General features: G+C 43.5%; 1 protein-coding gene across 6 annotated transcripts in view; it reads right to left on the minus strand.

The window, feature by feature from the left end:
- Utrn (utrophin) overlaps positions 1–25,491 on the minus strand; it is a 497,313-nt gene that overhangs the window by 333,002 nt on the left and 138,820 nt on the right. For all 6 annotated transcript variants that reach the window (XM_052751043.1, XM_052751044.1, XM_052751047.1 and 3 more), the window contains 11 exons: positions 24,629–24,789; positions 19,866–20,069; positions 18,523–18,704; positions 17,110–17,260; positions 15,711–15,830; positions 14,454–14,555; positions 10,099–10,206; positions 9,650–9,829; positions 8,208–8,377; positions 3,445–3,568; positions 1,642–1,729 (listed from right to left, as the gene is read on the minus strand). In XM_052751043.1, the coding sequence (XP_052607003.1) occupies positions 1,642–1,729; positions 3,445–3,568; positions 8,208–8,377; positions 9,650–9,829; positions 10,099–10,206; positions 14,454–14,555; positions 15,711–15,830; positions 17,110–17,260; positions 18,523–18,704; positions 19,866–20,069; positions 24,629–24,789 (1,590 nt within the window). The remainder of the gene's footprint in view (positions 1–1,641; positions 1,730–3,444; positions 3,569–8,207; positions 8,378–9,649; positions 9,830–10,098; positions 10,207–14,453; positions 14,556–15,710; positions 15,831–17,109; positions 17,261–18,522; positions 18,705–19,865; positions 20,070–24,628; positions 24,790–25,491) is intronic.

A 25,491-nucleotide genomic window follows, 5' to 3' on the forward strand; every position in this document is an offset into this window, starting at 1 on the left:
CCACAGGCACAGAAGCGCAACACTGGCCACTGCCAAGGGGTCGAGGAATTCCTAGAGCTTAGGCCCACTCACAAGGTACAAAGCCAGCCACTTTCCAGGGCTGAGGAGGCCCCACTTCCTAGCCGACACAACAATGCTTGTAGAAGAGCCCCTCTGCGGGAAGGCGGCACAAGACCTCTAACACTAGAGGGCACTCCCTGCTACTGCTCCTGCCTGCGGAGGCCATGCACTGCAGTCCCATGTGAAGAGAATCAAGAGCTAGCTGCCTGCAGGGGACTAACCCTCCCCTTGCAGATCCATGAATTCTACGCAGGTGGAGCTAAGACCCCGCCAGCTGACGGACAGCCTAAGTATTTTTAGAATAAGGAGCAGGTGCGCAGGAAATGTGCTCTTTGGTGCCCTCCATCTAGAGTTCTCAAGAAGGGAGGTTCTGCAGGAGGCCGACCCGGTCCTACTTGCTCCTCCATACGTGCTACAGTTGGTGTGTACCCACTACAGTTTCCGCCCTTCTACCGTCACCCAAGGCACCACGTGACCCTCACCAGATGGGAACCCCCACCCCAGTCTGTGACTTTCTCAGCTCATCATCTCTTTTCTCAAGGGGGCGGGGAGGAAGGTCCACCTCCAGCAAAGAAATACCTACATGCCAAACTTAACAGCCCGTCACAAAAACAAATACAAATTTTAGGTTTCTCTATGTCTATGAAAGACTTTAGTGGGGGGTGGGGTCTTCATTGCTTGCAAAAATTTCAAATACAAGTGACACCAAATTTAAGTAGAAAAAAAAATATTCCTAGAGTACTTTAATGTGATCCTCTGACAATGACCAAAAATCGAACATCAGTGAGTGTCCTAGTTAGCTTTAATCGTCCATTGGACACACCTTAGCATCATCTCAAAGGCAAACCTCAACTGAGGAATGATCTAATTATCAGACTGGCCAGTGGGCACATCGTGAGGGGGAATGGTCTTGATTGTTAAAGGATGTGGGGAGGTCCAGCCCACCATGGGCAACGCCATTCCTTAGGCAGGTGGTCCTGGGCTTGACAGGCCAGGCAGCTAGCAGGCTGCATCCTCCATGGTTTCTACTGTCAGATCCCTGTCTTAGTTCCCACCCTGACCTCCCTCAATAGTGGGCTGTGACTTTTAAGCTGAAATAAACCCTTGCTTCCCCTGAGCTGCTCTGGGTCATGGTATACGTCACAGCAACAGAATGAAACCAGAATACTGGGTTTACCATAAGGCAACTTCATATCTAAGATATTGCCAGCATAAGAATTTTCCCTCATCTATATAAAAAATTCAGAGTATGTAACCCCAAAGGTGAGGTTCTGAAGTCTTGTGCACTGTTGGATTTTAATTGCTCTGCTGAGGTTTTCAAGGTTTCTAGTTTTCTGACACCCCACCCCCCACCCCCACCCCATGTGGGAGCAGAATGACTTTGATTTTATCTGTTTTTAATAAAAAGCTTCAATATAAGATTTCAGTTTTTTAAGAGATTCTGCTGCCTCAAAAAAAACCTGAAAACCAGCTTTCTTTTTTTCTAGCTTTTTCTATGAAATGTTTTATGTGTTAAACTGCAAATATTAAGTGTGACCTTCTAAAAAAAATCGGAAAGAAAAAACCCCCGCAGGGTCTCACCTTTTCCCATTTGCTCTAGAAGGATTTGTCCGGTTTGCTTCAGTTCATCCAGTCGGGGGATCCTCTCTGTCTGCTCTTTTTCTAATCCCTGGAAATAAAGCCCAAATATAAAATACCGAAAACTTCCTCTCAATATAATGTCAATGCTATTTTAAAATCTCATGTTTAGTGGCCTCTTAACTGTTCTTTAGGTATTTCAAAGTTTACCTACAAAGTATTACAATGAAAAAAAAAAAAAACTAAGCAATTCCTGGTCACTCTCTAGCACTCTGAGAATTAATAAATCTGAAAAAGAAAATTCCAAAAACAATGATAACAGTGACTATAAATTTTAGATTCTTTTAGAAGGAAAAATGATATACCCTGTAACTATGAATTATGTAATTATGAATTATGAATATAATTATGAAAAATATTACTATCAAGGGGAAATCATTCAAATTAGCATTTTGGGTCTAAGATATCCATTCACAAACATAGTTTATTTCATATCATAAGAATAAAGGTTTGGGCATGCACTTTTAACCTCAGCACTTGGGAGGCAGAAGAAAGAGGACCTCTGTGAGTTCAAAGCCAGCCTGGTCTACAGAGCAAGTTATAAGCCAGACAAGGCTACACAGTGAGACCCTGTCTCAAACAAAATGAAAAGGGCTAGGGGGTGGGAGAAAAATAGAAGAAAAGAATGGTTTGGGGACAAAAGAACTCGACATGCTGTGACAGAGCTCACCAAGGAGAAGCCAGAGAGCAAGAGAATAATTTTGAGCCTCGGAATTATCTGCTGGCATTAGAGTTGGTCCAGGGTCTAATTCTAACTCAACACAGCACATTCCACGCACAATTTTAAAATAACGACAAACTGCTTTAGAACCCAAACTAAAGTGTTTTTGGTCTGAGAAATGGCCCTGTATCATAATACAGTGGCCCTCAGTATCTGTCTGTGGAGAACTGCCAGACACCAGAATCTGAGACTGCTCAAGCTTTTTATGTAAAGCATTGTACTATTTGCATACTGGCTGTATCTATCCTCTTGTAAGTTCAAGTCACCTCTGGTTTGCTTAAAATACCCAACAAGATGTAAAGGTAAGGTGAACAGATGTTATGCTGTGGTTGGCCGGGGCAAGTGACGAGTGTGTGTGTGTGCATGTGTAACTCAGATACAGTCATCCGAGGACTCACCACATGGTACCTGAGCAAGACAGAGAGTTGCAGCTCTCTAACAAGGCTGTTAGGTTGGGATGAGGGGGCTGTGAAACGGTGGCAGGTCACAGCAGGGTGTGTGCACACTTCATTCAGATTCTCTGGAATGTTTGGTGTGCAATGAGTTCAAGTTTTGCTTTCAGTAACTTGCTAGAAATGCTCTTCCCAGTATTTTCCATCCTCAGTTCATTGCTTCCATGGATCCAATGACAAATTGTAATTTAATTTTAAAAGCTATCTTGTGTAAAGAGAATATATTGAGGAAATTTTAATACACCAAATGCTTTGCTGTATACACAGGCGAAATATCTTTGGAACAGCACCAAGTCCTAAGTTACTTGATGTCAGACAATGTAGATTTAAACATACTTAAAAGGCAGAAATGATAACTGTATGTGCAACTCAATGGTTCAGGAGGAAAAAGGGGAAAAAAGTTAGAATTCCTCCTCCATATGGGGACCTGATGTCTAGTGTGACCCTCTAAAAACCATCTGCGGCTACATTTATTTCACAGAATCTTCTAGACCCTGCCACATCTCTAGGCCAACAGCAAAATTAGCCTGATGGGTTATTTTTATTTCCTAGCATACTTGTTTTATACTTTACCTTCAATTTCTTTTTCATTCCCGAAGTCTCCTGCAACTTCTTAAACTCTTTCATCTCTGTGTTCTCAATGGCGCTCTTGGATTTCAGAATCCAGTTCAACAGCTCCGCACTTACAGCATCGAACCTGGTTCAAGACGGAGACGTTAGCCTCTGCCATTGGCTTGCTCTCACTGTTGCCTTGGCCCAATAAAGAACAACCTGAATGCCCGCCAGGCATGTGCTCTCAACCAATGCCCCCAAATAGAACAACTACCCACAACAGTATCACACTTTCACAATTAACACCCTATAGGGTGAACATACTAATAGGGTTAATAAAATAATAATTAACATTTTTTTACTTAATTGGAAATCATTTGTATCTTTATAAACTATTATAGATAACAAAACCCAGATTTCGTTAGATGATAACAGAAAAGAACAAGTATAAACATTCCCAAAATTGTCTTGTTTTATACAATACGTAGTTAACTAGACCTATCGCAGCCTTCAAGAAGTTTCATGTCATCAGGAAGCAATGAAAAGTGACAGGTATAACAAAAGAATTTGCTAGGTACTAATTGCAGAGCTCCAGAGCAGTGACTCCTCACCCATCCAGGGAAAGGATGGTCTCAGGGCATAACAGTGGTTGTGCTTAACAGCTTTCCTTGCAAAAGGAAGACAAAGGAAAGGGAGGTCATATTTTGCAAGCTACAAATGGGTGTGTCTGGTACAGTGAGTGCTGTGAGGTAAGACTCATTAGCAATGAGGCCAAGAGTCACAGGGGCCAGTGACTGGAAGGCCCTGGTGATTTATTACAGAATCTGGACTTAAACAAAGAGCCATAAAGGGTGTTAAGCACAGACCTGATAAGAATCTGTTCCTAGGGTCCCGTTCACTGTGGGGACAGAACCAAAGACTGCACAGAAAAGGCCGCCATAGGAAGCAGGAGGAACTCAAGAGAGTGGCAATGGGGGAAGAAGAATGGGCAGGTTGAGCATGGGATGCAGAAGCCAGTTAAAAGCATGGTGAGAAAGGTGAGCAGGCCCTTGGCCAAGCCTTTCATGTCCATCACTAACACAAAGAATCCTCAGCACACCCTATGAAAACACACCTTTGATTACTCCTGCGAGAGTGGAGGCAGGAGAGTTCAGAGAGGTTTTTAAAGAACTTCCACACCAATAAATGAAGTGGGACCTACTCAAGCAAAGATAGTCCATGTAGCCAACCCCCTCACCCCGGTGTGTATCATAAGCAGAAGATGTATTTCACAATCCCTTTGGGAAGCATCCCTTAAGATTTTTCGAGTAGATTCTGAATAATTGCCCCTTCACTAAGGTAAGTTTCTGTATAATATGTGATTTTTAAAAAGGCATGTCTGCAAGATCTTGAATCTAAATCACTGAGGCCTAGGGTAGGGAAGGTAAGAGTTAAGAGAATTAATCAATTAATAGCTACCAACCAGAACTAACTTGGCATCTGGTGGCTGACCCCAGGCACCATACCTGTTAATATATAAGTGTTCCAGGCTAGTAGCCCAGAAGCAGCAATGCCTCTTACGGACTGTGCACCCACTTACCCAAAACCTTCCCTGCCTTGCAGCCTCTTCTCTATCTGCAGCCAATCTAAGCACAATGTAAACCGAAACCCCCTTCCCCAATCTTTCCTTATAGCTCACACCTTTCATCCCAGCACTCTGGAAGGCAGAGAGACAGGGATTTCTGTGAGTTCGAGGCCAGTCTAGTCTACAGAACAAGTTCTAGGACAGCCAGGGTGGTAACACAGAGAAACTGTGTCTCAAAAAAGCCAAAATGATGACCACCACAACCACAAATGCCTTGAAGGCTGGGGAGATGGACGGCTTTTGGAGTGCGTGCCCTCCAAAATCTGATTAAGACGGGCTTTTTGGTGGCATGTTTATAGACCCAGAGCTGGGGAGGCAGAAACAAACAAATTCCTGAGGCTCACTGATAAATAAGCCAGGTAGACCATGCCTCAGGAATGGTTGACTTCTGGAATACATGCATGCGCGCGAGCTCTGAGTTCCAAAGCACCCATCTCTTTCTGCTGAGCAGATTTGCTACTGCGGGATTCAAAATTCGTCCCCGGGCCACTCATTAAACCCCTTCCTTTTATTTCAGAGGTGGAAGGGTCCGTGAATTTTACTTGAACATAACTTAAGAGAGTGTACGATGCTCTAGGTAAGTAACCAGAATCCAGGTGTCATCAAACACCTTACTTCTGTCTTCCGATTAAGACTGCTACATAATCTTTCAGAGAAGAAAGCCCAAAGAGCATACAGTTAAAATGGCCTTGGAAACTAAGTCAGTTTCTGCCCTTAAAAAAACGAGTTCGATACACTGATCCCAGGACCAGATAACCAGATAGTTGGGAATGCCTGTTGTGAGCAGATTAAAAAAGAAAAAATCCATAAAGAAAACCAAATAAAATTGACTACAATCTACATCAAAAGAAAAGAGAACAGACCACCATATTTAAGGCATGCCCTGGAAACGGAGCCCTGGGAATGAGTGGTGATTTAGGGCTCTCAACTGTCTGCGGCATTCACTTCCAACACAAGTTCATCCCCATCTCTACAGCAGACTGCATATACGAAAGAGTCTGAAAATTGTGTCACACCAGGAATAGCTAAGAAGTGCCTAGGGCCTTAGGACAATGGAAAGGAATAGGAGAGCTAACTTCAAATAGTCACATAGGACCATTTCGAAGAGGGGCTGATCAGGAGACTAGGGGGAAATCGAACCGCATTAAGGCTGAGAGATTCTCACTGGAAGAAAACTAGAAGCCTCCCCAGCCAAGGCTAACAGGAAGCCGCTACTGCAGCATGCAGAGAAGCAGCGCTGCACATAGAGGAAGTTCAAGTGTGACAATGACCCCCTCAAAGGTCACAAACCCTGGGCTCGGAGTTTAGGCTTCCGTCTTTCCTCTCTGCTGTGGCCCACAGCCTCCTCCTAAGATGTGCATACCACTTCTTAACAAACTGTCTGTGCTTCTGCTATTTCCTAAGTCTCCCTGTCCAATTTCATCTTCTAGGAACAGGAAACTAGAGATCCCAGTGGGCAGCCACCAGACTCGGAGATGCCTAGAGAAGCACTACCAGGCTCTGCAACAGCCCTACAAAGACAACACACAGGACGTTCAGAGCCAAACATGGGGCACAGAAACATTACAGATGAGGAGATTCCCCTGCCTTCTGCTACCAGGAATTACATGTACTCAGGCCTTGGTCCAGGAATTAATCCAGTAATGAATGTCCACCTCGATCTAATCTCAAAGGCCATGACTAGCCCCTCGCAGCTCACTGCTGCTTACAAGTCCATCTTTGTACCAACTGGATAGACTGGGACAAGGGGAAGGGACACATGACACAGTTCATCTGGACCTCCAGTACACCGAGGGCTGTTTATGCACTTGAAGAAACAAGCGACCTGGCCAGTGACATCGAGGACGCAGTTTTCTAAGAAGACAAATGGCTAAAAGTGAAAGCCACCAAGCCAGTGACCGCAAGGACTATAGTGGGAATGTCTGCTGCGGCACATCCTCTGACCACAACTGGACCACCTCTGGACTTTCTTGTCATATGACATGATAACGAGCTGTTGAAGTCACCTTGGGTACAGCGTTCCGTCTCTTGCCATCGTGGAAGGCTCGCTCGTTATTCACCACAGGCAAGTATAAATTAAGCTCACACCATGACACACCCTGTCTCTTCCAAAGTCAGCCCTGGAGACACACGCCGCCAGATGCGCCTGGCAGCTAACGAGGGCTCGGGAAACGGAAGACTGCTGCTAATATTGACATCCGCGGTATCTTCTCCCCCGCTGCCACTGCCAAAGCAAAGGTCCTACATACAGCAGCTGCTTGCAACCCCAGGTGTGCGAGTCAGTCACGAGACACCATTAGGAGGCAGAAAACAGGCTTGGGGGCAAAGAGAAAGTCAGCTGGTACACCTTGAATCCTGCTTTCTCTAACAAAAGCGAGACTATGAAAAGCATATCGTTTTTGATTCGGGCCCCTCATAACTGCCCATGTACCTGAGTCCCGGGATCTCACTGCAGGGGGAAGCATGAGAACAAACTTAAGGCCGTGTTGAGGGTCACTGTGACCGGGCCTATGAGATCCAGGACTTGACACAGCCAAGGCCCAGGGAAGGCCGCTGAGTTCCCCTTCTTCTAACAAGCTCCAGTTTTCTCTTGCATCAATAAGATAAAAGAAATATTTTAACCCAAGAGAGGTCTTTCAGCTAAACAGGAAGACACTATTTAGAAACCTGATAAAGAAATTAACAAAGAAAACCTGGACTCATGGAAGAAGAGGCGGATGGGGAGGAAAAGGGGGGAAAAAAACGAGAGACCAAAAACGTATTATCTCCCTGAACTGCTATTTTAACAGTGAGAAAAGGAAAGAGATTCACAAAGAATAAGGAATTTATCAGAAGCCAAACTGTCAGTACTTTAACATCTGAAAGACAGAATAAAGGAGGAGCTGCAAACAACCCTTCTGGGGTTGGGGGATGGATGGGGAAGGAGAGGCGAAGAGTTACATCACATCAGTCTCCAGATTTAACAGAGGCTGAATAAAATCCCTCGGGGCAATTTAGATGCTTAGATCCTGTGAAGCAAAATATTCCAAAGACTCAAAAGGCAGCAAATGCGTTCAGGACTGAATTTCCATAATAATGAGTATGTCTAAATTCGCATGTGATTAGTGATTAGTGCAAGTTACGTTATGCGCAGGCCTGACGTTGGGATGGAGTCTCTCACTTTTTCTTGGCCTCCGCGTCCACATGGATCTGCCTCTTCTTTGGCGGGGGAGGAGGGGGCAGCTCCTGCTTAGACTTTTTGGTTGTCCCTTGTTCTCTTACATGAACGGTCTCCAAAAGATCCTTCTGAGAAATCTGGGACATGCCAAGCTTTGCTACAGCCTGAGTCACCTGAAAGAAAAGTCACAGCAAGCTTTGTCTTTACACGAAGGCCTTTACTGAGAGATAGTCACACAAAATTCTCCCTATGAAAACGTACAATTCAAACCAAGCATGGTGACACACACCTGTAATCCCAGCACTTGATAAGTAGAGGCAAGGGTTAGAGGTTCGAGGCTAGCCAGAGCTATATAAAAGCAAAGGGAAAAGTCTACTTCAGTGGGTATTCGTATGTAACTGGCTCCAGATTTTATCTCCAAGTTAGCCATGCCATGCCATCTTGTAATGTTCCTTCATTATGTTTGAATAATGGCAATTTCCAAAACCAAAGTAATTTTGTTTCAAGAACTACAGTGACTTGTTTTTCTAGATTCTTGCTCTGGTCACCTTGCTGACTCCCAGTAATGGCTGGCCAAAAGAGATGTTTATTGACATTTTCTAAGTTACCACTCACCTTGTCTTTGCACAGGACAAAAGAGGAACATGTTAGTGTCCTTTGCCTCTCCCCTTTCTGCCCTGTAACTAACTACCCTGGCCCCCAAGCAGATGGTAGGCTCTAGGTCCTGAACTGGAGACCCTCTCTGCAGGCTTTTCTCCCAAATGAAAATTGTGTACTATCATTGAATAGCTCATACCCTTGCCTGTCTTTTCTTCTCACTAGCCTTATACTCCAAGATAAGTTAATGACCCCCAAAATAGAACCTTCTATCTGTTCACAGCATCCCATGCCCCATTCTCCACCCCTGGCAACCTCACAGCATCCTATTCCCCAGTCCCCACCCCTGGAAGCCAATGAGCGCCTCTCATTCTGCCAGACTTTGTCCATCCTGCACATTCCATATATCCAGAACCACACTGCGCATGACTGGCTTCTTTTGGTTTATCACAAAGTTTTCCTGGTTCAGCCACATTATGTCTCCCAGTTAGCCATGGCCATGCCATCTTGTAATGCTCCTCCATTGTGCTTGAATAATGACAGTTCCCAAAACCAAAGTAATTTTGTTTCAAGAACTACAGTAACTTGTTTTTCTAGATTCTTGCTCTGGCCACCTTGCTGACTCTCAGTAATGGCTGGCCAAAAGAGATGTTTATTGACATTTTCTAAGTTACCACTCACCTTGTCTTTGCACAGGACAAAAGAGGAACATGTTAGTTTGTCGATGTCTCATTCATTGTTATTGTCAATTAGTACTGCACACTTTGGATATGAGACCGCAGTTATCCGTTCCTAAAAACTTACAATTTTACTGCATGGTGGAATATACTACCCAAAGCAAAAGGTACCTGGTTCGAAGAGTCTTCTAGTCTCTGAACCAAAGAATCCCATCTCTGTGTTAGTTCCTCTGAGTCACTGCTCATCTTCTGAGACGCCTTGGGATTATTGAGTAGTTGACCCACATCCTGGCCAATCTCACTCAGCTGGTCCAATGTTTGCCTCTTCATTTCCATGTCTTCCTTCAAGATCTAGCATGTGAAATATTTATCAGACAACTCTCTCTCAACAAGGCTTCTCTTCCTCGGGGAGTGTAAGTAGGTAGATGGGTGGTACTACGGACAACATGTTCTGCTATTCTCTATGCTGCAATAAATGGGTCTTGGTTTGGTACCATAGATGGCAGTCTTAAGTAATGGGAAACGAGCCATAGGCTATGTTCACTCAACTGTATTAACACTTAGTTACAAAACACTAGACATCACTGGCTTACAACGGACATCGACAGCCACACACTTACCGCCAGACGCCGGACACTGACACTCAGTTCCCTTTGATCTTTGAAGTTGCTGGTCTGGACTTTATTCAACGCCTCTTCCTTTTCAGTGAGCCAAGCTTCCAACAAGCACTACGAGTAATAACGAAAGTTGGAAATATACATGGGAAATCATCTGGTGATTCGCATAAGTTCCCAAATATCTAACCTGTATTAATGGTGTCACATTTAATGGAGGATAATAAGAACTTCAAATACCCAAGTCCAAGAAACAAATGACTGGCAGAAGCATTAGCCTCCAACAACTTACAACAGTTTAACTTGCCATTAGTCCTAAACTAGGGTAACTGGTAAGGTGTGGACAGAGTTCAGTGTGTCCCCCCTCCCTCCAAGGGCTACTGTGCTGGAAGATCATGGTCACCAGTGTGGCAGGTGAGAGGTGGAGAGTTCAGTAGGAGGTCACTGAGGGTGCTGCCCTCACAAGGAAAGAATTTTCTGGGGCTTCCTTAAGTCCCTGAGAATCACTGTTACCAAAGAGCAAGGCTGACCCTTTCCTGACCTCTGGCTTCCTACGTCCCCACGTGATCTCTCCCTTTGGGGTCCATTCCCACCACAATGCTAAGTGTTGTGATGTGACACACAAGGGCTTCTCACCAGAGCTAGCACCATACTCTTTGACGTCTCTATCTCTAAAACTATGAATGAAGCAAGCCTTTAGGACTGTGGGCGCAACTCAGTGATAGAGCCAATAGGTACAGTCCTTAGTAGCACCTCATGAAAGACTATAAATAAGCCTTTTTGTCCTTATACATTACCAGCCTCTAGGATGGTTTGGTTTGTTTGTTTGTTTGTTTGTTTGTTTATGGGGTCTTGCTAGTGTATCAAGCTGGCCTTAAACTCGAAATCCTCCTGTCCCAGCCTCCTGAGCTCCTGGGACTCACAGGTATATGACACCAAAGCTGGCTAAGGATTTTATTATAACAGAAAAAAATTATTCCATATAGTAATCAAGCATAAATCTCAAGAAAGTGAGCAGATAAAAGATACTTAATCCAATTATGCCAAGTTTTTAAAAAAAATCCTATAATAACTCTTAAGTTTTTTTGTTTTGTTTTTTTCTTGGGATAGGAGGGTTCGAGATGGGGCTTCTCTTTGTAACAGCCCTGGCTGTCCTGAAACTTACTCTACAGATCAGGCTGGCCTTGAACTCACAGAGATCTTCCTGCCTCTGCCTTCTAAGTGCTGGGATTAAAGGTATGCACCACCATCACCCAGCATAACTCTAAGTTTTAATCAAAAGGAAGCTCAGAGGTTTTCTTGTCCCTGCTTCTCATTTTAGAGAAGAGGACAGAAGTCAAGTGATATGTTCGAGGTCAGTTAGCTAGTTACTGGCTGAGCTGGGTCATGGACTCCTACCCCTAAATCAAAGGTCTGTCCACAGCACCATGCAGGAAAAGTATGCATATGGTCAAAGTTCAAAAGCAATTACATTGAAGGAGGAAATCTGAGGATGGCCCAAGGCCAACACCAAAATATTTCAAAGTCACAGCCAAAAGCGCATGTTCTTTTAGAAGATGCTGAGTGATGTAGTAAGATAACCTTAAGGGGCCAACTGTGGCCGAGTTAAAACCGTCCCCCAAAGGAATAAGTATTACAGAAATGCTTTTCTGTATCTTTTTAGAGGCAAGGGCTTACTTCTGCACTTAAAATGGGATGAATTCTTTCTTGATTGTCTTATTAATCAGTTTATTGACAGGCTATACCTTATCTTTATAGTCTACCACCACCACTACCACCACCCCAAAAAGATAAAAAAAAAAAAAAAGACAAATACAGATCCTATCTACAGTCTAGCAAAGTTGATAAGATATGTGCAGGCGTGTGTGCGTGCGCGCACGCACGCGCGCGCACACACACACACACACACACACACACACACACACACACACACAGAGTTAACGTGTCCTAGCAGTAGTCAATAGTGAATGGATGGTTAATTTAAAGCTTCTAGTGATAAAAATGACCAAAACTTGATATCCCTTGGCTTTTAATTTTTTTTTTAATTTTAAAGTTATTCCAGACGTCAATGAATTATTTCACTTAGATGTCTTAAAGTTTCTATGACTGTGATGAAACACCATCATGACCAAAAGCAACTTGCTGAGGATAGACTTTATCTCCTCTTTCAACTCTCAGGTCCCACCCCATCTCTGAGGGTCTTGGGTAGCACAGCAGGGCTCGGAGGCCTCAGTGAATGAGATAACTGCCTTACTCTTCAGGTTTGCTCTGCTTTCTGCTACAACTCAGGACCACCTACCTGCCCGGGAGGACCACCACAGTGAGCTGGGCCCTCCCACATCAATCACTAATCAAGAAAACACCCCCACAGACTCGCCTACTGGCCAATCTGATGGAGACATTGTCTCAATTGAGGTTCCTCTTCCCCAATAACTCAAGACTGTGTCAAGTTGACAAAAAAAAAAAAAAAACAAACCAGGACAGTAGAAAAGTCACACTGACTTTTTTCTGACAATACCGATGCCAATTATAATTACTGAAGCAAAATATTTATCTACTGGAGGGGACACTTTGACCTGAACATGAAGTTCCAGGTTAATGTACATATTGCTAAAGTACAGCAGTCACATATCAAAAAGCAGAACTGAGTCTATTATATGATCTCTGTTTTGAGATAGGATCTCACAGCCCAGACAGGCCTCAGACTTGCTACATAGCTGAGTATAAACTTGAATTTCTGATCCTTCTGTCTAGTGCTGGGATGACAGGTACCCACCACCACACCCACTTTATGAGTAACGAAAGAATTAACCCAAGGTTTCATATATACTAGGAAAGTGCTCTACCAAGTGAGCCACATTCATATATCCATCATGTTATCCTTTTATCCTTAATTAAAAGAAGGAGAGGGCCGGGCGGTGGTGGCGCACGCCTTTAATCCCAGCACTCGGGAGGCAGAGCCAGGCGGATCTCTGTGAGTTCGAGGCCAGCCTGGGCTACCAAGTGAGTTCCAGGAAAAGGCGCAAAGCTACACAGAGAAACCCTGTCTCGAAAAACCAAAAAAAAAAAAAAAAAAAGGAGAGGAGGAGGAGGAGGAGGAAGTAGAAGAACAGCAACAGGGGCTACCATGCTGATCAATCACTTAGGTCTGGACAAGTTTTTGCAACACGATATTTAAAATGTATGTACTCTCAGCCACCGCATATGGTGAGCCACAAGATCTCACCCATCTGGTTCCTGATCCCCAGGTAGAGAATAGAACTGCTTTTTCTGGATAGAAGTGCGGTGTATTTAGAAGAGTCAAGATGGACACTGTGGGAACATTGCATCCGCTTATTTTCTAGACTACAAGTGTTTGGCACTGGGGAGAAAAATCACACTTTTTTGTATTCTGTTTTGATAATGACTCTTGTGGCAAGCTAAAGGGTGAACAAAGGGCCACCATTCTAACAGAAAAACTGCCACAGTGCAACTGAGTGTTCATTCGAAGGCAATGCGAGAAAGTACTTTCTCATTCATTTCAGCCCATATGCTGCTAAAAGTTAGGAGGAAGATAATAATTTAATGTTCACAGGGTATTGAGGCTATACCTTTACCTGTTATTTACTGACCACAAACTACATGCTGGGAATTGTGTTGGTATATGTTCAAAGGGATCACTCAATGGAAACCCAGTAGTAATTATAATGTGAAATGTTAAGAATGGTACAGATGTAAGCACTAACATTATGAATAATGAACAGAGATCAAATGATTATTACCGTGGAGCTACATACCATGACCATAATGAATAACCTATATAAATGGACATAATATTGATTAGAAATTTGACTTTCAAAATAATAAATAGGGGGCTGTAAAAGCTGCTCAATCGGTAGGGTGCATGGCCATGTACAAGGTGCTGCCCTCACTCCCCAGCATCACAGGAAGCAGCATAGCGCCCCATGCCTGTAATGCCAGCATTTACAGGCTGGAGACAGGAGAGTCAGGACCTCAAGGTCATCTTTAGCTACACAGTGAGTCTCAGAACAAAATAAATAAGTAATCAAGCAAACCAAAAATGTAGGCAAGCAAATGAATTAACTACTTAAATAAGCAGCAGTCAATATTGAATAGACGGTCCATTTAAAGCTTCAAGTGACATAAGTGGTCAAAACACTTGCTTTCCCTTTGTTTCTAAGCATTTGTTTCAATTTTAAAGTTATTTGCAAACTTCAATCAACTATTTCCCAAATTTCAAAATGATTTCAAATTATCTCCTTCCGAAGGAGGGGAAGAGGGTAGCTGTGTTCCACAGCCATAATGAAATGATGGGTTCCATGTCACTTTTGTCTTTGAGGGACAGAAGTTTCATGTCATACCTGTTCTTCCAGTAATTCCTGCCACAGAATGCTGATTTCCTGCAGCCTGTTCCAGCGTTCTTCTGTCCATCGGCACACAGCAGTCCAGCGCTCGCCCAGTTTCTAGGGAAGGGAGAAGCCCGCCTCCGTCAGAACAGCCAGGAGGCACAGTCACTACAGTTTCCCTAGAAAGTCGTGATTGCCATCGCTCCTTGTCATAAAGCACCAACTTATGAAAAGTACTTTTAAGGGTATGGGTGAGAAAAAGAACTAGCTTGCATAGAATGTAATTACTTAAATTACTCAGAACTGAGAAAAAAAAAAAACGGCTAGAATTCCTGTTCCTATTTCACCAAGGGGTTTGTGTGGGAATGCAATATATTTTCAAATTGGGTACATGTGTCTGAGATTTCTTATTTATTTATTTATTTATTTATTTATTTATTTATTTATTTATTTTCATTTTGTGGAGCCAAATCCAGAGATCTGCATGTGCTCAGCAAGCCTTCAACCACTGTGCTACAACTGCAATCCACATTTACTTTCTCTACTGCAAACTTTCCAGGCTACGTTTGCCTCCACAAATTCTTCAAGTGACCTCACACAGGAACGCCTGTGGATCATTTGAATGGGTTCCTGTGCTTTCAAATTTTGTTAACATTATAGTCTTGCTGAATTATAGTCTCGTGCCTTCACTACAAGGAAGGAAGGAACACCTGGCTAAGCCTGTAACCCACATAATGTGGAGCCACAGCGGGGAAGTACAACCAAAGGTGGGTGTCATGGCTTGTGCCTCACCTTCACTCCACCCCACCCAGAAATCAAATAGGAATTTTAATTCCCAAAGCCTTGCATGAATAGTTTCAAGAGAGTAGAAGTTTAGCTTGAGAATGGGCTTTGTTTGGCGGTTTTGTTTCGTTTTTGTTTTGAATTAGATTAAATCAGGGCATGAAGGTGGTCCCAACATGATCAAATCCTAATGGTTTAGTAAATTAAGGAAGGGACACCACACAGACACACACATGCTCCAGTTCCATTGGGATCTAGCCAAGGGAGAACATGTGTCAGGCTGTCTGGACTGCCAGCCTCCAAAACTGTGAGCTAAGTAAACTTCATTCATTATAAAGTAGCCTGCCTCGGGAACTTCATTACAGTAACAAAAAGACAGCTAACAGAGTCTACTTTTTTAGACTAGGATGCGTAGGAGGAGCAAGTAGGCAGATCTTGACTAGAGAGAAGACCTTTAGGCCCACCCTATTTTTTTTTCAGTGTCCTTACCTGTAACTGATCTTCCAGAACAGCTGTGGCACTCTCCCCACTGTTTTCATCAACAATTACCACCATGTGAGTTAAGGAATTTACCTTCACCTGCTCGGCTTCAAGGTCATTTTGCAAACTCTGGAGGAAAACAAAAATAATATACACTATGATTTCTGCTCTTCCCCTTTGTCAGTAGTAATTAAGGAAACCTAATGAGGCATTGTATTGCCACTTCCAATCATTCCCCTGAGTACTTCTAAAGAAAGAAGCCCGCACACACCTGTACATTTCATTATGAACCAGTCTGAAAGCGCAACATCCAAACTGATTGCAAATGTAATGTCATCTTTAGTCCTAATTCTGCCCAAAAACAAAAGAAGAAGAGGAAGAGGAGGGAAAGGAGGAGGAAGAGAAGGATAGCGTGTGTCTATTCTAAGAATAAAGACACAAATATATCCAAGTGTGGTTATCACAGCACTCAAGAGGCAGAGGCAGAAGGATCTCTGAGTGCAAGGCCAGCTTGGTCTGCATAGAAAGTCCCACATCAGCTGGGGCTACATCATGAAATGCTGTCTCAAAAAGACAGAAATGCAGGACTGGTGGATCTAAAAGTCCAGGGTTTAGAGTTTAACCACACAAAATCACAGGTCATTTTCTCTAGCCCTATAAGGCGTGAGATGTGAGATGAGGAAAATGCTATATGATTCATAGACGCTATTCTGATTAGCTCCCCAAGAGAGCAACCAAGAACAAACATATGGACGTCTTCACTTGCCCCTTCCACAGGAAGAGAACAGTCATCAGACATCTGTAGAGAGTAATTTGTTTCAACACTAGCAATAGTGTTATGAAATGCCTCTTGGGTAGTGTTTAATGTAACCCTAAGGCTTTATTAATTGGTTATCTAGATGTTCTCCTGATCAATAAGAGTGTCTCTCTACCTTTCCTTTCTTCTGTTGTGAAAACTGAACCACTGACACTGGAACCAAGTTACACTGCCTGCTACATTTTGGCTCATCACACAGTGCCCCATGCATGCCCTTGTGAGAAGAGGCAACAATTATCCTTGCAGGATTAGGTCTAGATACATCTTCCAATTTGTTTCTCTGCCCACATTCTGCATTAATGCCCACACACCCAGGTTCTCATGCACTTGTGAGTCCAAAACCATCCTTGCCAAATGTCATACACTTTCAGAAGAACTACACAGACATCTATGCAAAGCTGTCCCTCTCAGCCCTGGCTCAGAAATTTCACCTCCCCAAAAACACCACTATAAGCTCCTAAAAAAAAATAAAAATAAAAAATAAAACACAGAAGTATCCCAACTCCATACTGAGAGAACATCGGGTCCCAGGAAGGCTGAGTGCCACCTTCATATGCGATGAGGTAGAAAAGAAACAAGGGGCCAATTTACTTTATGTTCTTCAAGCAGCTTTTGCAGGGACCACAGGTCATCACCCGGTGGGGCGCTTTCCATCTTCTGAATGCGTTCTTCTGTGAGGGTCAGCCAGCCCGAGAGCTGCTGCAGCTGCTTCTTCTGCAGTCCCATCAGCACGTCGTGCAGCCTGGCCAGGGGGACACAGCATTAGTCCCTCCAGCATGGTCCCTGGCAGAGGCACTCACTCCAGGCACCAGGAAAGTGGGATTGAGACAGTGAACACACCCTTGTCTAACCTATTTAAGCAGCAGAGCGTCCATTGATGTAGAAACTAAGAGGGAAATGCCGGGCGGTGGTGGCGCACGCCTTTAATCCCAGCACTCGGGAGGCAGAGCCAGGCGGATCTCTGTGAGTTCGAGGCCAGCCTGGGCTACCGAGTGAGTTCCAGGAAAGGCGCAAAGCTACACAGAGAAACCCTGTCTCGAAAAACCAAAAAAAAAAAAAAAAAAAAAAAGAAACTAAGAGGGAAAGTTTTTATTATAGTCATAACTGGAGTCCATTAAATGCAGCCCAAGAACATAAATAACAGCTCCCAGTATTCATAACAGAATCATTGTTTCTACACTCAGGAATTCCTGCCTATTAAATTGGTGGAAATGGCAATGGAATGTGAAACACAGTGTGGAAAGTGAAACAGACCACGGGCTAAGGTTGCTCCAGAACACTGAATGGGAGGCCCGTGTCACACTGTCCTGCCGTCACCTCCCAGCAATGCCTTGCTGATGGTAATGCTACTCCAAAGCAACAGCCGTCCGTGGGGGTAAGTTTGAACTGCCAACTCAGCACAGCCTAGAATCACCTGAGATGACAGTCTCAATGAGGGGCTGTTTAGATGAAGCTGGCCTGTGGCATTGAATTGATAACCTTAATTGATATGGGAAGGCGCATCTGAAAAAGCAGCACCATTCCCTGGTTGGGACCCTGAACTGTATGAGAGTAAAGAAAGGTAGCTGAGCACTAAGCATGGGTGCAAACATTCCTCCTGGTCCTGATGGTGGAAGAGATGTGACTACTTATTTCCAGCTCTTGTCCCTGTGATGTCCCCAAAATGATGAGACCATAACTTGGAATTGTTAGCTAAGATAAGCCCTTTCTCCCTTTAGTTACTCTTTGTCAGGGTATTTTATCACCACAACAAAAACAAAACGATGGTATATCATCTATGCAAAATATACTTTCCCTTCTGACCCCCTCTCACATCCCAGCTTTCTCCTCAAAGAGGAAACAAAGGTCATGAACATTCTAGCGACATGACCCACAGAAAGGAGTCAGAACCCCGCCCAGCCAGCTCTGTACCAATCCTACTCACAGGTCCACAGACCTGTACTTAAGCTTCACTGTGCAATGCGGTCTGGGGAGTGAGGCTCTTGTTTCTGGAGTTCCACTCACCGGGACTGCCTCTCCATGCTCTCCACCCGGAGGGCCTCCCACCTCGCATTCAGCAAGGTCATCTGCTCCTGGATCTCGAACTCCTCCTCGTCGGACAGAGTGCCTTGCGTCATCAGTTGGTTCCCAGCCTGCAGGACACTCCCCACACTGCTCTGGTGTGCTGTCAGCTCCATCATGAAAGCCTAGCAAAGGACACGGTGGTGAGCGGTGAGGCACTTATTGCAAAATAAACAAAAAAATTAAAAAAAATAAACTGCTAGTGCATAACCTCCATATCAATGCCACAGAGAAAGTGGCCTACAGGAAGCAAAGGTAAAGGAGCCTGATGGGATGTATTAAGCTCCAAAAACACGAAATAAGCATCAACTAGAACTCAAAAGGCAGCTAGGTCAAAGGAAACAATGTTGTGGATGATAACACTTGCCTTTCAAACTTTTACATTTGTTTATTTGTGTAAGCTCCCATGTACATGTGAGTGTGTGTGTGTGTGTGTGTGTGCGTGCGTGCGTGCGTGCGTGCGTGCGTGTGTGTGTGTGTGTGTGTGTGTGTGTGTGTGTGTGTAGGGTGGGTAGAATCACAGGACAACTTGTGAGGGGTGGATCTCTCTTTCTGCCAAGTGAGTCTCAGAAACGGAACTTGGGTCATCAGGCTTGGCAGCAAGAGCCTTTACCAGCTGAGCCCTCTCTTTTAAGTATATACTGATTATGTTGTTCATAGATCATAAAGGTGGAATTAGGATTATATATAAAAAATAATTTAAAAAACACCACATCCACACACAAGATAAACTTCTTATGAAATATTACCATTTCTACTCTTTTCAATCACAAATGCCAAATAGCATCACACACATCAAAAACAAAAAACAAAACAAACAAACAAAAAACCCTGTTTAACCGAAAAGAATTCCCCCATACAGCGAAAATCATCACTGTATCTCATACTGGATATAACACTGGCTTAATCAAACAACAAATAAAACTAATGGCTTTTAGGGTAGCATCAGAAACCTAATGATTTGGGATACCAGTTGGTCATTTTGATTTTCAACTACAGCTAAACACTTCAAAAAGGAACATCTATATATACACTGATATCTATCAGCAGTTTTGAAAAACACATGAGCTGCCATCAGATTGAAGTCTGGGATCCGATTCCCATGAACTGTCCATCTCCCACTCCAGTTCTCTGACGAAGTCCATTTAAAGAACACAGGCACTACACCATGACCTTTTTCACAGAGCAAAATTCAGGAAACAGCAAGCCGATCATGAAGTCACCCCATCCACCCCTAAATCAGGCACCACCCCAGACAGATCAGGCTCTCGGCCACAGATATTTACTTCATGGGTAGCAAACTGCTCTTTGACTTCTTCAACATCATCAGAAATGTCATCTTGTTCCTGGAACGTGTCCTCCGCAGACAGCAGCCATGTCAACACTTCCTCTAGAGCTATCTGGTAGCTATCCAAATCCATGTCCACCTCGGTGACAGTGCTGGGGGTCTCAGCGCGGGGGCTCTGGCCTTCCTCCGCCAGCACTGCGCTCTGTGGAAACAAAACCACAGCAGTCATGAAGATACAGGTGTTCGCCAAACTCTCACTGTCTGGAACAACCAAGCAGGGACCAGGGTCTCAGGAGACAATCCAATTCTCAGGAGCTGAGCGAGCAAAGCCATGAAGGGCACTTATTCAGCGCAAGAAGACACCAAGGAATACCAAACAGAGCACACGCATGAGTTCCACATCTGAGGAGATTCTAACATAGAGTCAGGGAGAGAAAAATATCCCGCATGAGTCACTGCTGAGCAAAAATAAATGGCCCTCCAGTAAGCTCTAAATGCCAGGGGTCCCATAAAGGAGCACTATTGGACTTTACGACATAGGGAATTTTGATGGAGGACAGAGAACATGCTGGCCCTTGAACAATGGTTGCAATTTACAGAAAAAACATCGAGCCAGGAACTCTGCTATGACCCCTGGGTAAAATTCTTTCATGACCCCACATTTGAGTGTTGCATGTTAAACAGTGAACAATGGCGGACATGCAACCTGTGGCACTGCCGGGATTTTGTGTTTCATTTTTGGAGGCAACAGCCCTCTAGTTTATGTGCTGCTCTGCTTGGGGTTTTTGGTTTGGGGGTTGAGGTTTGTAGAAGAAAACTCTGCCTATCTCTTTCTAGTTTCTCTTGAAGAACGTTCTGGTCTTGTAATCAAGCCTACTGCCCTTCTTCTTCTTTTGTTCCCCTTCAAAGCAAAGCTTATTTAAAACTTGTGAGCAGACTACCCCATGTTCAATCCTCTAACGCATTTTTAAATAAAATATTCCACACACACATGAATGAAGAGATGCCTCACATACGTAACCTCTAGTGTGTCCTAACATTGTTTCAACACTGTCTCAACATTTGCACCCAAACGACTGAAAAGTTGGCAAATCCACTTTTCCAGCTTTACTTCTAGAGTACACTTCTAGACCATACAATTAATCGACCAATTAAAATGACTCTGATCAGAGCTATGCTGGAACAACACCCCAACCAGAAACAAGAGGAGACAGCCATCATGTGTTTCTCCCATAAGCTTCTCAGTGGCCTCCTCTGGCGCTGACCCCTCCTGACTTCCCCAGCTCTCCTTCCCAGGAGCAGAACACAGTGGTCCCTCCCAGTTCAGCGGTCCTGCCCATCTGTGAGTGATGGACCTCCTGAAACTTCTTTTTCTTTATATACTTTGGCTGAGTGATATCTTCGCTTTCTACTGGATTTTTAAAAAATAACCCATATCCCGTAGATAGTCTATTTCTAGTAAAATCTCTTTTCTAACTTTCAGAAGTTCTGACACCTCCAGTGTCTATAAGACACATGCATCAAACCATAGTCACATTTAAACACTCCATTCCTTCACCCCAAAACTTACTCCCCCTCAGGCTCCATGCACCTAAGTACTCCAGCTGAAAACCTGGCTGACAGACTTGATCTCTCTCTCTCTCTCTCTCTCTCTCTCTCTCTCTCTCTCTCTCTCTCTCTCTCTCTCATCTCCCACGTTTAATCTGCAAGGCCGTCCTACCTTCAAAGTTCACCGCAAATCCACGCAGACCTTCCACATCTACAGCCACCTATGTCTCTCCTCGGGACTACAATGACTTGCTAACGTTTGGCACCCACCTCCCAATCCACTTCCCGGACAGCGGGGAGAATGATCCCTCCCATGGCTTCACACCCACAGGACTCCCTGCCTGAAATCCTTCACTGTCTTCTCAACGCTCTTAAGTCACAATTTAAAATTCTTCACATAGTTCACCATAATAGTGAGATGGCGAGAATCAGAGAAAGACAGTGTGGGCACATGCAGATGGATCTTAATGGGTTAATGAGAGAAGACTTTCCTTATAGGTTCTGTCTAAACTGAGGAAAGAGGGGCAGCTTACTCAGGGACCATATACGTAGAATACACTCCACACATGGAATTCAACATACATAAGAATAAGGGGGGAAAAAAATCCCACCCTGACTGAAATTATAGCGTAAGAGGTATTAAATTAACATTAGAAATTGAGGTTGGAGCCCAAAAAAGTTGTTTTAGAGAAATCAAATGAATCTGTTCAACTGAGTTACAGGAGTAAGTTGAATGAACCAGTCATCATAAGTCAAAACACTGGCTAATTAAAAGACAAACAGTGTCAAGCCATAGGAAGGAAAGTAAGCTAAATTCTCAATGTAAAATCCTGACATCGTAGCGCTAAGGTATCTCTAAAGGTGATTTGGGAGCCAATGTCCAGCATGTCAAACTAGGAATGTTGGTAATCAGCCAAGGGTCCTCTGTGTAGGCACGCATCCATGAGGGAGGGGTGGAAGGCAGGCTCAACATGCAAAGACTCAGTGGGCATTCGTTTAAAAATAGGTCTTCAACAGTCTCGTTTTTAAAGAGATGCAGAGATTACCTACAGGTCACCTAATGCTACTCAGCATGTTGGAAGAAAGAAGGAGAGCCAGAGAGGGGACTGGTTGTCAGTGACAGAAATCAGTGGGCAGCAGGACAAGTCAACAAGGAGATAGTTAAGACTTGATCACTTTTGATTTCCTCAATCAATGTAACTCAACCTCTAAGTTAGCAATAAAAGCATACAAGTGGAAAGGTAAGAGTTAACATGCTTATCCATAGACAAACAATACATGGTTTCTGGAATTCTTACCGTGTCACCTCACCTTGCACCCTAAAAAGAAGTGATTGTTTTATCTAAATACCATAAAATAAACAAAGTCCAGTTCTCTCTCTCTCTCTCTCTCTCTCTCTCTCTCTCTCTCTCTCTCTCTCTCTCTCTCATTAACTATTACTGTGTGGGTGGGTGCACACATATGGAGGTCAGTGAACAACTTTATAAGCTGATTTCCTTCTTCTACCTTTATGTGAGTTCCAGAGATCTAACCCAGACCCATCAACCTTCGGCACAAGCAAAATGAAAAGGAAAACCCAGAACACCATCTGAGTGACCCAAAGCAGAACAGCGTCCACACGACCAGAGCCACAAGAGAATAATTTGCAGAAATTAAGGGTTTTTCTTATGCATTATTTGATGGTCAAAACAAACAAACAAAAAATCTGGATTCACAATCAGGCCCATCTCCCCACTTTTCCTCCTCAGTAATTTTTCTCCTTCTAAAAATTACATTATTTTTGAAATGGATAAAAATAAAAATGACTAGTACATGCCATCCAAACTCTAAAAGAACAAGTAAATTCTCTAAATCTCATAGAAGTGTGAGGAAAAGATACTATGTTTAAGATTATTATCATAATTGGAGAATTAAGTAATTTTTTTTTTAAAAAAAGAATTTGCTAAATGAGATTGTCAAAACAAATCCAGAGGGAAATGCTATAATAACAGGTAGGCAGGCTTACTGAGTGTTTATTCCAAGTGTTGTCTTTACCAAGAGGGTAATATTAACCACAACAGTTGAGAGGCCACGTCACTGACCCCATATAAGTACCAGAGGATGAAATTTAAGCTCGAACACACACACATTCTTTCTCCTCCAAAACGCACTTCTTACAAATTTGAAATGCTCACCCCTCTTTCTCCCTGTATGTACATATCCATATGGTATGTGATGTGGTAGCCAGGTTGATGTCAGATATATTCTTCACTTGCTCTTATATAATTGAGAGTACATCTCTCATTGAACCCGGAGCTCATTCAGCTAGGCTGGCTGGCCAATGAGCTCCCATGACCCACCTGTCCCTGCCTCCCAGCATTCCAGGGGTACCACGGAACCCAACATTTATGTGCATGGTGGCATCCTAACTCAGGTCCTAGTGTTGAGCAGCAAACCCTTTACTGACTGAGCATTACCCTAGCTCCCCTACTACCTCTGAACTTACTAAAATGTTAGAAGGTGTGACTTTCAATATCTGAACAAAGAGTCTTCCTTTTATGAATGAAGACAAGGATTTTGGAGAAAAATCACAAAAAGATGAAACGTGGGTTGAGTCAAGGCAGGATAATGGAGGAAGAAAAAAAATCCATTATTCATATCTCCTTAGGAAAACCTCATTTACACTCTGATGAAAACATCTGTTAGCCCGTCTATGGAAAATGTGATGAGCCATTTATGGGAGACTGCTTCTCCTAAGGAAAATGGAAAGTAAGTTGTATATTTTATGAAGTCCTTATGAAAAGATAATGGAAAAAAAGTTCTTTATTAACGGCCCCCAAACATATAGAAAATTAACACCTAACAACAACAACAACAAAAAACCCTGAGATGACATGAGAGAAGCCATTACTCACACCTGACAGCAAACGATGTCAGGGTCTGACCATTGTGGTTACAAACCCACCCCTCAGCCGTCAGTTGACGGCAAAGCGCAGCCTTTAGCACGGCATGCAGCACCATGACCAACGGCCCTCAGACCCTAACTCCAACTCACCACGTGAAAGAAAACACTTCCCTTCTTAATCAGTTTGGCCGAGTCACACATACATGTAACAGCATGCTAACTAAAAACAAACAAGCTTAGAAAAGACATAGATATCAAGAAATTATGACCCCATACCTATGAGAAAACAAAGGGGCAAGTCAAAAGTTCCAGGAAAAATGGTCCAGTACCTGTATATTAATTTCTTCCTCATCACATTCTTTCTTGTACTTCCTTGGGAGTGTCTCCACCTCTCGGATGGCATCTATCGTGACTTGCTGAGGAAGCACCTCGAACAGAGACGTTAAATACATAATTATGGATTTCTTGTCAGGGAGCTGCACGGCAACATCTGGAAGCAGAAGAAAGGATGGCTCAGATGTGCAAAACACGTGAACTGCTCGGCGTCAGGTAAAGAGGAACTGCCCTGGGACCCAGAAACAATGCCTCATTTATAAACCCTGCGACACTGGGTCTCAGCAAATTGGTACTTCCAATCACAAAACATGAGACAGAGGCAAAGACTTATTCAACCTCCAGTTTGTAACAGTCTTCCATAAGCCAGCCAGAGATGATGCAAGTCTGCAATCCCAGCTCTTGAGAGGCTGAGGCAGGGGGTTCATGAGTTTGAAGGCTGCCTGGGCTATATACTAAGAGTATGCCTTCAGGAGGAAATAGAAAAAATAAAAAAACTGTCTCAAAACACTCAAAGGCAAGCTATACAACTTGCCATTTAAAATATGACACAGGCTCCATTCATACTATAGAGTGAACGGAATTCAAGCCTAAAGCTGCAGCTAGAATCTTCAAGCTATACGCAAATGCTCACACATACATGCATTTTAAGAAACTAAACCAACACTGAATTGCTTGTCTAACAAGTAGATTCCTAAAATTGTTTCAATGCTACTTGATACAACTTAACTATTATCCAGTGAAATAATTAACCCACTGCCTAAGGAACCTGCACATTTAAGTGCAAAAGGAAAAATATCTGCAAAAAAATGGTTTGTGGGAGGTGGGAGGTGGGAGGTGGGAACTTATTGGCAGGCCA

Source organism: Peromyscus californicus, unplaced genomic scaffold, assembly GCF_007827085.1.
Source record: "Peromyscus californicus insignis strain IS unplaced genomic scaffold, ASM782708v3 Scaffold_22__1_contigs__length_63687245, whole genome shotgun sequence".
NCBI classification, from domain to species: Eukaryota; Metazoa; Chordata; class Mammalia; order Rodentia; family Cricetidae; genus Peromyscus; species Peromyscus californicus.